Below are 14,082 nucleotides of genomic sequence, written 5' to 3' on the forward strand. Positions count from 1 at the left end.
AAGTAATTACAGAGAAACACGCTCTGTTTACACATAACAAACTTACATCTCTTTTTCACTCATCTTTGTTTTACAGGAAACTCAGATGCTCCAAGTAGGTCAGAATTGCGTTAATCGGGTAGTGAATGCGGGCTCAATTTCAATTTCAATAACTCAAGGACAAGTTATATAATTGAATAGAATAGCAAAAAACATCACCAACAAATTCAATCAATTATACGTCGTTTCATTTTCAACAGTTTCTGTAATCAAGCATCATCAACTCAACATAAAACTCTTAAAACTTCGATCGTTGAAATTCAACGATCATAAAAGGAGAGATGACTGAATCTTATTCAGAATTAATGTGATCGTTGAAATTCAACGATCATAAAAGGAGAGATGACTGAATCTTATTCAGAATTAATGGAAAAGAGGCAAATGTAAAATTTATTTCAACGATTGGCAAAAGAGTAAGAAAGAAAGAGAAGACCTGTCGTCGCGTCGCCAATGAAGGCTTCCGAAGAACTCTGCACTCCGATTCGGAGACCCTTGCAGGAAATAGGAATTCGCGGGAGAAAGTCCTCTTCACAGTCTATTAATAGGTTACACGTGTCAATATACCCCTTTTTTAAGCATTTAAATTTGAATTTTAGTTTTTAAACTTTTTCGATTTAATTCCATTGTTAAGGGAAAAAAATAATAATAAATTTCAATTTCTTCCAACTTTGTACCAAATTCAGATAATTATGGTAATTTTAATTCTCTCTAAAGTATCTTATACGTTGAATAAATTATATAAAGAAATTAATAAAAAAAAAATTAGGAATAGACCTTTTTAAAATTTTAAAATATTATTTTAGATTTTTTTTCAAAATTTTAAAATATTTTTTAATTAAAATATGGACAGAAGTCCCACAACAAAGGATTAGATTATTTCTATGAGATCCCACGTCACATTCTTTTACAAGAACGTAGAAATCTCTCCTTATCAAACGCATTTTAAAATCGTGAGATTGACGACGATACGTAACAAACCAAAGCGAACAATATCTATTAGCAGTAGGCTTGAACTCTTACAGATGTATTAGAACGGTGTGCCAGTAAGGATGTTGAGGCCCAAAGGAGAGTGAACGGTGAGATCCCATATTGGTTGATTGGGAAGAAAATGAAACATTTTTTTTTTATATAATATCTGCTAATGTTACAATTTCTTATTCATAATCTTACTCTTTATCGTAATAATTGAAAGTATAATAATTATTATCATGGAAGCGATAAAACTTTTGATTTTTCCATTAAATGATTTAAAGTTTGCACTTAAAATTCAAACTCATAATTCAACTTTGCTTAAAATTTATGTTTCTTATACATCAAAGTCCTATGCGCCGTTATACCACACAACTTGTCTCTTTTCGAATGTCTGACACTTTTCTTATTTATTTCACATCGTCGACTGAAAATCAATATCTCAAATTTGATAAGACGCGTGAAATATAAATTATCTGTCTTACTATTATTGTTATTATAATTAACAATTGAAGTATATAAAAATCGACCTAAGTTATATTTGAGTAATAAATTATATTTGAATGTTGCCTATGATTTTTGTATATATTTTAAATTTTTTAAAAAGAAATGAATTTATAATTAAAAATAATAAAGGAATCTCAGAAACCGTGCATTTTTGTCGTACATGTGTGAAATTAAATTTTATTTAAAAAAAGAAAAAGAAAATAATAATAATTAAAAAATGATAAGGAAAAAAGAAAAAGGGAAATTGATTTTACATAATGGATGTATGTAGACAAGGAGGAGAGAGGCAGTTGGAATGGCATGTGACATGGGGGGTGGGAGTGGGTCCCACCCTGACAGCCTGGCATTTCCCCACTCCAATCCAATCACCCCGCCCACCCAATGTGACCCCAAAACCTATTTCAAATCTTTTTTGTCCCACTCCACTCTTCTCTCACACCTCTACAAAACCGAACCGGACCGGACCGGACCGGACTCTGTTTCAATTTTGTTTTTAAAATATTATTAAAAATTTTTAAAAATTTCATTAATATTTAGCATAAGGAAGAGAGAAAAGTATGAGAGAAAATGAAATTAAAAATGGAATATTACAGTCTCTCCACCATCATCATCACTATCATCTTCTTCTTCAACCTCTGCCATTTTGAAGTACTCTGTGAAAAAACCCTAAAAAAAAAAAAAACATGCTTTCTTTCTTTCTGTGTGTTCTTTTTCTTCTTACTTTTAACCTATAAAATTCAAATTTATAACACTAAAAGGAAGAGAGAAGAAGAAGATGATGGAATTCTACTGCTCTGCTACATCAATAACAGTAAACATGGAAGAAATGGGTATGGGGGTCTGCCCCCACCTTCCCTCTTCTACTGCTTTTCTTTTGTACTCTTCATTGATGGTGTGCCCTTGTGGAGGACCTGCCTCTGCTTCCCCTCATTCTCTATAGATACTGTGTTCATACTGTGTACTCCTCTGCTGTTTTGGTTAATCTCTTTATTTTTTCTTTTTGTTTCCTGGAATTCACCAGACATGATCGTTAAAACCAAGCAATTTCCTTTCTTTTTCTGTTTTTCAATGGAGTAATCGTTGAACTATTCATTTCGTTTTGTGGGTTTTCTATTTTACCTGCTGTGGCTGCTGCTTTTGATGCTAAATCCCCACCGGACATGTCGGCCCGCCTGTCCCTACGTACATTCCGATTGATCCGTGGCTCGATGGGAACCTGTAGAGTGATTGTTGTTTAGTTTAATGGATTGAGAGTACTCTAAGCTGTTGATTGTTTGTTTGGATGTTTGGTTGGTTGGTTTAGTGCTGACCTTGGCATTTGGCAATTGTAGGATTTGAAGGATGCTGCTACTTCCAGAGAGGATGTTGATGTGAGATTCGACTCGGGGTTGGCGTCGGCGTCGTCGGAGTCGTTTGCTGCATGGTCGCCGGTGGCTTTTGCTGGTGATGCAAAGGGACTATCCGGGAGATTGTGTTCAAAACTGTAGTGGTCGTTTTATAACACATAATCTGAGTAATGAATTGGGATATCTAAATTGGAGTAATGTAAATGGTTTATTGTTATTACCATTCAAGTAAATCAATGTCATCATTTTGGGATGTCTCCTTGTCATGGACGGAGAATTCGTTTGCCGACGGCGATAGCTGCCGAGGCATATCGGTTGAAGATACGATCGTAACGGGCGGTGGCGTAGGGCCATTCTCTGCAAACAAAGTTCAGTTACATAAGCTGATTAAGAGATTGATTCATCAATGGTGATTGATTATGAACCTTACCTCGTAAGATATCAGAATTGCTGCAACTGCTAGCACTACGAATGGTGGGGAAGATGAGATTTTGAGCAAACGGATTCGGAGAATGCGTCGGGGAAGGAATCGGGCTGCCGGTCGAGAAAGCACGGTGGCTGTTGTAAGGGTGGGGGAGCTGGTTTTTCTTCACGTCAAGAAGCTGTAGATTCAGAAGGCGTCTACTTTGAAGATCAATATCAGCTTGCTGTTTTTCGAGTTTCCTCCGCAGAAGCAGATCCTGCTGAGAATTGTAGAACATTCTTGAGCCGAGTTGAAGATGATCGTAGAGCTCTCTTGAATCCAACCCAGTTGGTGTTCCACAAGGGGAGAAATCTCTATCGATTTGCTGCTGTTTCCTGTAGAACAAATCAAAATTCTTACGAGAAATTCCAAAGAAACAGAGTAAAAACAGAGTGAAGAATCAGAGAGTGCCTGTACTTGTCTGGGACTTTGCCTTTTTCCTTGTATGGTTTAACAAGAACACGAGCATCACAAACAAAATGGGGATTCCCTTTAGCCAAAATGAGCTTCACAGTTTCAGGATAAACAAAAGTGACAAATCCAAACATTCTCTTCTGTTGATATGGGATTCTCACATCTTGAACTGGACCGTACATGCTTCATAAAAAACAAGAACTTTCAGACATGGAAGAATAAGAAGAACAAAATGGAGAATTTGGTTAGTGAAGGAACCTGAAATAATTCGATACATCTTCTTCCTTAAAGGTGCTGTCGGCTGGGAATGTTAAGTAGATCTGTCTTGAAGCTGGATTGACGATACCGGCGCTGCCATTCAATGAGAACTCGTTTCGCTCCAAGCGGCCGGACCGGCTGAATTTGTGAAGATCTTCGCCCATTATCAGGGCCGCAGCGGCGGCTCTGCAAACAGAGGAGTTTAGAAATGAGACTTTTCAGTAGTAATTACATGGCATTCTTCACGAAAAGAACAAATTATACCTCTGGGAATCGCTTTGTTGTTGTTGGAGAAGGAAATTGATGGATTTGGGAGAGTAAGGGAAGGCATTAGCAGAGGCCATGAGCTGAGAAGCGGCGGCGAGGCGCTGCTGAGCAGAGGATTTGGATCTGAGAAGCTCATGGCACTGGTCCATCATTTCGATCTTACTCGGCGAGCCGACGGCGGCGCCGCCGCCGTCGGAGTCTCCAAGACCGCTGTGGAGAAACCGGCAACTGGTTCCATTCTTACAAAACCCTCTAGCGTAGTAAAGACAAGGCTTCCAACCCAACCCACTATTCAAATCCTCTGTTCCCAAACTGGCATCGTTAACAGAGTAGCTCCGGCGGTGGACCACCCCTCCACTCCAGGTGCCATCTCCGCCATAGGAACTAATCCCACCGCCGGTGGGACTCGAAGACAAGTCCACCGGAGGGAAAAACAAGTCGGAATTCTTAACACCGATGGTCGGAGAGCCGTCGTTGAGAAACGAAAGCTGGTCCTGAAGTTGAAACTCATCAATCATATCAGTCACCGGAGCTTCTCCAGCACTAAAACACGACGACCCAAGTGGTAAATTCCCAGGACTAATCAAATGATCATCAGAACTTTGAAGATCAGGCGAAAAACCAGTAGCCCACGAAACAGAACTGGAAGAAGGACTCGGAATCGTAAGTGAAGGAGGAAGATTAATTCCAAACCTCGACGAAGAAGTAGAAGAACTCTGCCTCGAAAGACTAAACGGAGACGGCGAAGAACTCATCGTAGACGGCGAGTTCGTGGACGGAAGACCCAAATCCTTCCTAGTCTTAAGAATAACAGAGTGAAGCAGAGCTTCTGGACCAAAGGCCAATCTAATCATCTCCTTCTCTCCATGGTCTTGAATCAAAAGAAAACCCATGATTTTGGAAGCATTTTCAGGGTCCAAATTCTGGATCCTAGAGAACACAATCCTTGTTGCTTCATAAGAATCCATGATGCGAGAGGGGAAAAAACAGAGATACAAAAAAACAGGATCACACCCACAAACAAATATCGCGTAGCTTCAGTTCAGTCTCTGTTTTTTCTGAAAAGCTTCTTCCTGAAAGAACATGCCCAAAAAAGAGGTAAAGAAAAGGGAACGTTGAGCGAAAAAAGAAGAGCAAAAAGAGAAAGTTTGGTGCCCCAAGAAGTATTCCCGTGTGCGTTAGATGAAAAGAAAAGAAAAGAACAGAACAGAGCTTGCCTTCGTTAAAGGGAAAACACCCAAAAGAAAGAAAAATACAAACAGAGCAAGAACAAGAACAACAAGAACAAGAACAAGATGAAATCTTTCAGTAGTTCATGAAGATTTCTAAAGAGATAAGGTCAAAGTTTTACCATAAAAGCCAAACCACCGCCTTTAGATGAACTGGGTTTTCAGCGTCGGAAGAAGAAGATAGCCATGATTTGGGTTTGTTTCAAAAAAAAACTGCAACTTTGCTACTGCTGCTGCTGTTAGTCTGCCATTTTTTTCAAGCAGAGCTTTCTCTCTCTAACTTTCTCTCTCCTTTGAATCAAAAAACAATCCCCCGAGAGAGATAGAGGGAGGCGTTGTTTGATTGAAGGTATGGAGTGGATCCAGATCTGTGGTTCAAATAGCGCACGTTCACTTGCCCCAAACCTCTGACACTCTTTTTTTTCTTAAAAAAAAAAAAACAAAAAAATTTAGCTCATGTCAAGAACCAGATGACTGAGTTTAGCGCGTGGGTAAAACGCGCCGCCGGGCCCCGCGGCACATATTCAATCAGGCAGGGATGAGAGTGACAACCACGATGGTGTGGACCCCACTGTTTTTTATACTTTTTATTTTTAAAGATTACGTATCTTCTTTTATTTATTTATAAAATTTTTGTTTTCAATTATATATTTTAAAATCAGGTCCCACCACACTCACCTTCAAATTATAATATTAATAACTATTATATAATTTTTATTTATTTTTTTATTATTTGTATTTTAGCTTTGTCTCCCCAATGATGTGTTTGTATTTTTTTTTAAATATTTGTCTTTTCCATTTTCTTTTTATTATATTATTTTTTAATTAATTTATCCATTTTTTATAACATAGTTTTCTTATTCTTATTATTTTTGTTTTGGATTATTTAATAATATTTATTTATTTATTTAAAAGCACAATATTTTACATAAATAACATAAAACTAACAAGAATAATGTATAATCCATACTATTTGGGGGATGCAATTTTTATTAAATATATGCTATTTAACGACCTTTATCAAATAATAATTTTAAAAAACATTTTACAATAAAAAATCAATTAAAAACAATACTGAAAACGAAATAATAGTAATAATAATAAATTAATTTAACATTCCAATAAATCTTCATTTACTGAAATAAAAATATCATAGTAGTTGACCCGAATATTTTTGTAAATAAAATCAAAATAATAGTAATAAAAAATATTATATTAGTTGACCCGAACATTTTCACAAAAAAAAAAAAAATTATAATTTAAAAAATAAAATAAAATATTAAACTTAGTAAATCCACTCCCATTATACTCAATAAAACAAAATCACAAATTCTCTTATAATTTAGTTTCTTAAGAGACAAAAACAAAAGCTTAAAAATTTAGAGAGAGGAGAGAGAATAAATGGAAAATTCATAATTAAAAATAGTATTTTAATTTAGCCATGATTTTATTATTATTATTATTATTATTATTATTTTCTATTATCCCTATTAATAAGATGTCCCACCACTATTTTTTTATTTATTTTTTTAATTTTCAACCACTCATTCCAAAAAAATAATAAATAAATAATCTAGTATAGAATGAATACTCGATTATTTATTAAAAATAACGATCGACTAAAATATTAAAATTTTAAATACGAACACGAAAATAAACACTATAAGAGTAAAAGCTATAAATTTAAAAAAAAAAAAATTGTGAGCGTTGGAGCAACAATAGTCGTACCTCGACTAATCTTGCAACTTCTACAACGATCGCTTGATTATGTGGCTTTTTTTAAAAAAATTATAGATTGATTTAAGGAACTGATATTAAACCGAGCTTTTTCGATATATAAATAAATTATTTTATTTAAAATTTTCACTCTCTCCACCTTTTAGGTTGATGGGTGATAAAAGTATGAGTTAAAATATTTAGAATTTGCATAAAGTTGTATTTTTATTTATTTATTTATTTATTTTTATTTTTTTTCTTGAAAAAAGAAGTTCACTTTTGCTTCAAAGTAAGAGGAGTTTTGGCTTTTTCACATGCCCTTTCACCCACTCTCATTATTCTGCCTTTTATTAAATTCATATTATTCTTTTAAAAAAATAAACAATTATTAAATTAAAATTCATATTATATTTTATTTATTTCCCATATTAAAATTATTCGTCTTAATTCATGAATAATCTATTTTTTCAAGTTTTAATTTTTGAATTTACTATTTATCAATTAATTAATTTTTTTTTTTTAGATTTTAAAATGTAAATGTCACACGTGTGACACACACTCTCTTTCTCTCTTCATTTTATCTCAATTTTATTTAATTTTTAAAAAATAATAATAATAATAAAGTCGAAGAGACAAAAAGTTGCTCTCTCTATTTGAAATAGAAACCCACAAAATCAACGAAAAGATTTCAAATAGCGATTGAAAGCAAATTGAGACAATTAGATAAATTTAAAATAAAATTTCCCCACTAAATTCAAATAATAATTAATATTTTTAAAAAAGAAAAAAAAACATTTATTTAAAACCTCTTTTACTTTCCCTATATTTTGAGATCTTAATGTCGTTCAAAAGTGGTCTCGATGTTACTTAAAAGATCTTCAAAATTCTATAGAGATTTGTAAAATTTAAGATAACAGATTACGATCAAACTCTTCCCTATATATTTAGGTATAACATTCCGACAATAAAAGAATAAATTTAAAATGAGAAATAAAATAAAAAAAAAAACATAAGACAATTATTCTAATTTATAATTTATTGTTGGTTTTGTTTTCAACCTTCCAACGAATTTAATAACATTATTGTTTTTCCTCTAAAATAGTTTTAATTTTTTTTAGTGTAAATTTTTGTAATTTAACCAAATAAAAAATGGGTTAAAATTTTATATTATTTGATAAACTTTTAGCTTTGTTAGTGGTAAAAGGTTAGTAGAATTAAAATTTTAAAACATATTTAATTTCAGTCAAATCTAGATGAATAATTAGTCAACTAAAGGAGATTTAATAATTATAAAGTAAGTTAAAGTGGAAATAAACAAATAAATAAATAGTTAGGGTCACATCATATAATATGATTAATTATGCTAAAATACTATTAGAGCATTAATTATTATAAATCAAAGACAATGAAAAACGTTGATTAATCACTTCTTCATTATTAATTAGTGTTTAGCTAATTAATTAAACAATATTTATTTTCTATTCTTTTATTTTTCTCCCTCCTAAAATTTGGTAACTTAAAAAAAAAAAGACAAAAAAAAAAAAGGGAAAATTCACTTTTTTTTTTTTTAAATATTAAAAAAAGAAGAAATTTTGAGTTTTTGAAATATGAGACGGATAGATCGAAATATATTAATATTGTCACGTAATTAACTTCTAGTAGCCTAAATATAATTTAAGTAATAAAAGTATTATATCTTCGTATATATCCTCATTTTTACATAGTATTTGTTGTTCATAGGCTTTTTGTCTAATCTTTTATGAACCCGGATAAAAGATAACAAGATTGGATTAGACTTTGATCACATGAGTCGAGAGAGTGTAAGAAGCTAACCCTAAAAGAATTTGGGTTTCGACCCAATTGTTACTCCTTTTTTCTGTTTGGTGGTTCGGTTTACTTTGTGTTTCAATCTGTTTATTTGCCTTATTTAATTGCTAACCTTATCTTTATGGTTGAATTTTTTTAATGATATAGTTTAATTTATTAATATTTATATATTTGTGTGTGTATATATATATTAATTTTAAATTTAGTTAAAATTAATTTGGATAAGAGAGTATACAAAAAAAAAAAAAGGAAAAAGAAAAAGGAAATGGGAGTGTGTGAGAGTGATGCATCGGACAAAGATACTGTCCGTGGTCGGCCGGTCATTTTGTTGAGAATGGCAACTTCGTAATTCTCGCTTTAAATAGGTTTATTTTTATTGCTTCCTTCTCGCTTTACAAAACCTTTTTTTTTTTCTTTAACTAAAACCTTTTATTTTCTCTCTCTTTCACGCGTGTTCTTCACCTTCCGTTTTGGGGCGCGTGAGGTCTTTTTTGAATTCCTGTCATCTTTTGGATTTTTTCATTCATTTGCACTTCCTGTTTTTTCTCAACACCTCAATTTCCCCACTTTTTATTGTAAAATATTATTTTTAAAAAATAAGAATTGATTTTTTTTTTTTAATTACTGTGTGGTTCTTGGACAGTTAAATGGTAAATATTTGAGTAAAAAGTAAGTTGGGGGTGTTTTTGGATTTAGAAAAAGTTTTAAAAAATCTAATTTTTAAATAATTAAATTAGTTTAAAATCATGTTTTTTAAAAAAATTTAAAATGCTTTTTTTTCTTAACAATTATTAAATTGACCATGGATATTATTAAATAATGTTTTGAAATTTGATGACGGGACTGAAAAATTTGACCATAGATTGAAATGCAAAACACCCGTCTCAAAATTGTTTTACGAAACTCGATGCATCAACTGGTTATGCTGACTTGAAAGCTCTAACTATTTTTTGTCTGAATTAAACACGACCCTAAACATCGGTTATGCATATCATATTAGATAGGAAATGTGATCGTTATCCCGATACCTATTATCATAGATTGCAAGGTATAGAGAAAATATGTGATATATAATTGACGTATTCTTTTATGGACAACGAGTAAGGACACGGGTAAAAAAAATTAGATTGACAAAAATTTTGATAGATGCTTTTCGAACATGTTTCTCCCTATTTGACCCTACAAAACAAAGGCTAAGCCTAAAGTGTCCTTAATTTTACTTCCAAATGTTAACTCACAATGTCTCCCACCACCATTATTAACACACCTACCCTAAACCCTCATTAAGCCTATGTTCTACAACAAAAAATGGCACATCATTTATTTATTTCTTAATTTTTCGTTTTCGATGTCCCTTTTGGGGACTTTGTCGACACGTTTCCCTCTTTCAAGTAACACCTTCATTTTTTTCTCGGTTTCGATTTCTATTACCTATTTAAGAAGCTAATTTTGAAACTAAACAAAGAATGAAAGAGTATAATAGTCCCGATCCTGCAACAGATATTGTCCGCTTTAGCCCATTATCTTTTGTGTCAGCCTCACAAACGGTTATGAGCATAACAGGCTCGATCCTGGCGAATGGTATGGTGTCTGACACATACATGTTTTAAAAATTGTAAGACTAACGACGATATATAACGAGCTAAAGTGAAAAATATATTATAGCAGTGGGCTTGAACCGTTACACAAAGATTATATTATTAATTATAATATTTTCATTTGTAATATATTATTAGGTTTATTAAGATCTTCTATAATGTTTAAATCATCCAAATAAATACTATTTTCACAAAAATAATATATATATATATATATATATATATATATATATTTTATAAACGTATCGTCATATTAAAAGCTTACTTATCATTCGGTACACGTGTTTAAAATTCTTATTATGGTACGAGTAGTTGTTTGGGAGCATCCACCTCACACGCGGCTAGAAAATTTGAAATGATTGTAGGTCGTTAGATACTCTCTTTACTCGTTTTATTGGATATCGTAATGATTGGTAACGGAAGACGTTTTATAGTTATATGAGGACAAGAGACGCTTTTAGGTAATCAAAGAATAAACCTTATCTATGATAGATTTGGTCGGTAATAATTTTTTTTTTATTAATTTATATTTTTAAAAATTAAGTTCTATTTACTATCAATTTTAAAAAATCTCACTCGTTTTTAATATTTTCTCAGAATACTTAAATATTTATGTTTTAATTTCAATTTTCAAAATAATTATCTCTATTTAGATGATTAAAAAAAAACAAATATAAAATTTAAAGAAGTTTAAAAATAAAATAATTTATACGTTACACAAAATTGCCATTATGAAAATGAATTTCATTTTTAAAAAAATTCATTACAAAAATAAAATATTTTAAAAATAGATACATTGTATACTAAAATCAAGTAAATAGATAAATAATAATAATAATAAATTAGCCATTGGTGAGCAAAAAACATGGATAAAGTAAAAGAAACCGAAAATTGCATGGACGGTTAAAACAACCATAATTATGATATTAACTGCGTGCTTTTCACGCGGAGTCCGTTCCCATCAATAAAAAAATATAAAATATAAAGAAAAAAAAAATTCAACTTTTTCCCTAATTTTAGATCTAATTTAAGTAACTGACTCGATAACTCTAAATTTTGCTCTTAATCTTTTAATTTTAAATCGGTTTAATTTGCACTTGGCTACGAATCACCGTGTTGGGATTCGAGTCCCTCCTTACCCACAACTGACCAAAGAGACTTTCTCTCTAAGGGTAGGAAAATCATGATCGAGATAGTGGACCCAAAACCATGGAACTTGCGTGAGTCTTTTGTGAAACGGAATGGTATTATTTTTTTATTTTTTATTTTTTGTTAATGGGTTAAGGACGGTCCCGTTATAAATTAAATATAGTATACCCAACTGGAATCACATTTTTTTTTTTTTTGTCGGATCAATCTAACCAACCCAGAAATAGCGTTACAATTTGATCGTACCTTTAAAATGATTAAGAATATTTAACCTTTGTAATCAACGTTAGTGACAGACTTGTAAATATTTAGTATTTGAACGGTGGATAAATATTAATTTCTTTAAATAATTAAAAATAATAATCTGACAACCTAATCCAACTGTTTATTTTCGAGTTGGGTTGTGAATTCTGTTAGAGTTGCTCGGGTCACCAATCTAATTTACTTCCATTGTATACTATCGTTTATTCAATCATTATATTAACTTATAAATAATGTTAATAATTTAATTAATATCGTTGAGTTTCATTTTGGCTATCCAAGATAAATTAGAACGTAGGCAATTTAAACACGTGTCAATATTCTAATATCTTCGTTAACTTATGTTTGTTGTCTAGTAATAAATGTTTTTAACGTTAAACAATCAATTCAATCATAAATAAGCTCATCGTCACACTACTTAAAACGGAAACTACTATATATGAAAAACAAATTAATCTTTACACAACCTAGTTGACGTAACGTGAAAATAAAACTCGTTTAGATCCAAATTAGTTATGAAAATAAATTCGATTCTCAAAGTCAAGAAGCCTCATAAAAATAAGGAAGCAAACGAGACGATCGATCGAACCAAAATTAGAGTTGAAAGAGAAGACACCCACCAATACAGACCTACAAATGATACGGAAACGATAATCACAACTACAGTTACAAAGGTGATATTCGATGTGATAACACATAGATGTCAGACTCACTGAGCACAATTAGAGTATATAAACTGAGACGTCACATGTAGACGATTTTAGTTACGTGACAAGGTTGAAAATGACAAAATGAAAGGGTAAATTAAAGGACAGTAAAAAAGGTGATAGTTTACCGATTTCACCAAAGGGTAAATTTCCTTTTGAAAACTTTGTCTTATTTTCCTTTTATAATGGAATGATGGCTCATTTATATACATATTCTAATTTTGTAATAAGAATTATATAATAATTGACATGTCACATTAATCAAACGTTAAAATAAAAAATAAAAAAAATAATAATAAAAAAGACATCTTTATGGCTGGCCCCACATTACCAACTAACCCCTTTTATAATTTTTTCCTCTTCTTTTTCTTTTTCTTTTTCCATTAATTTTGTTGGAAATGATGATGAAAAAAAAAGAAAAAAAAAAAGGTAATGAAGCAACACAACAAGGTCAATTTCGTAATTTTAGGAAATATAAAACAGCCAACATTCTAGAGTACTATATAATCGAGTTTATTTGTACACTATTTTCCCCATTTTGCCCTTTACTATTTTAAATTTATTTAAATAATTTTGGTACTTAAATAAATAAATCTTTATTCTTGTTAATATTTTATTATTAATTATCTTTAAATATCTGTATTAACGTTCTAATTTTAGTATTTTTTAAAAAGTATGCATCAATGCGATGACTTAAAGCTTCCAATACAAAGTGGGCCCAAGACCACTTGCATTTAAGAGGTGGGCTTTTCTTGTGTAAAAATGGCAGGCCCATCTTGATTTTGATATGATTTTAAGTGTTTTTTTGAATGATTAATGTTTGTGATATGAACCACCAACAACATGAAATCATTATCTTATAATTTTGATGTAATTTTTGTTTTTTAATTTTTTTTTATGACGTATTAAGTAGGGGTATTTATGTCATTTGGCTATGATCGATGGTACGACATTTAGAGTTTGAAAAGCTATATAAAGTTCGATGATTAGGTTGAACGAGATAGTTTGAACAATGAATTTAATTTTAATAATTGATTTTTTCTTTCCAACTCAGAGTATGTTGAATTTTGCATATCGTATAAGTTGCACTATAACTAATAGATCAATTAGCTAAAAAAACGCTTAGACTAGCATGCAATAATTTTTTTTTGTGTGTTCGTGTTACATAAAATTATTCAATGCAATATTACAACGGTACAAGTTAAGTTTTTAATGTAATGTAAATATAAGAATGTCGAAGTATCGTCGTGTTCTAGTTTACTTTATTATCCCAAATACAATCATCTAATTTTATTTAGAGAAATAAGTAGAAAAATAAATAAGATTAAAAAA

At 31.2% G+C, this 14,082-nt stretch overlaps 1 protein-coding gene across 4 annotated transcripts; it reads right to left on the reverse strand.

Moving 5' to 3' along the window:
* Window positions 1-2,062: 2,062 nt before the first annotated feature.
* LOC111485698 (zinc finger CCCH domain-containing protein 53-like) lies at window positions 2,063-5,858 on the reverse strand. Of its 4 annotated transcripts, none has more exons than XM_023132714.1 (9): window positions 5,615-5,858; window positions 4,261-5,336; window positions 3,997-4,182; window positions 3,736-3,921; window positions 3,292-3,659; window positions 3,083-3,218; window positions 2,826-2,996; window positions 2,635-2,731; window positions 2,063-2,522 (listed from the first exon to the last, which is right to left on the reverse strand). In XM_023132714.1, exons 2-8 carry the CDS (start codon window positions 5,229-5,231, stop codon window positions 2,659-2,661), a joined length of 2,091 nt encoding a protein of 696 aa, XP_022988482.1. In that variant the 5' UTR covers window positions 5,232-5,336; window positions 5,615-5,858; the 3' UTR covers window positions 2,063-2,522; window positions 2,635-2,658. The 4 variants fall into 4 exon arrangements, with proteins under 4 accessions (XP_022988482.1, XP_022988489.1, XP_022988473.1 ...); XM_023132721.1 differs by having other exon boundaries at window positions 2,074-2,522; window positions 2,614-2,731; window positions 3,742-3,921; XM_023132705.1 differs by having other exon boundaries at window positions 2,074-2,524; window positions 2,622-2,731.
* Window positions 5,859-14,082: the final 8,224 nt, after the last annotated feature.

The sequence above is a fragment of the Cucurbita maxima genome, unplaced genomic scaffold, assembly GCF_002738345.1.
Source record: "Cucurbita maxima cultivar Rimu unplaced genomic scaffold, Cmax_1.0 Cma_Scf00001, whole genome shotgun sequence".
Classification (NCBI taxonomy): Eukaryota; Viridiplantae; Streptophyta; class Magnoliopsida; order Cucurbitales; family Cucurbitaceae; genus Cucurbita; species Cucurbita maxima.

What these genes read in the sequence shown, in the direction of transcription:
- LOC111485698 (XM_023132714.1), bottom strand. Translation starts at nt 5,231, where the DNA reads ATGGATTCTTATGAAGCAACAAGGATTGTGTTCTCTAGGATCCAGAAT. An exon ending in CAACAAAGCGATTCCCAGAG is followed by an intron (nt 4,183 to 4,260) that starts GTATAATTTGTT and finishes CTCTGTTTGCAG; the next exon opens with AGCCGCCGCTGCGGCCCTGA. An exon ending in GATGTATCGAATTATTTCAG is followed by an intron (nt 3,922 to 3,996) that starts GTTCCTTCACTA and finishes TTTTTTATGAAG; the next exon opens with CATGTACGGTCCAGTTCAAG.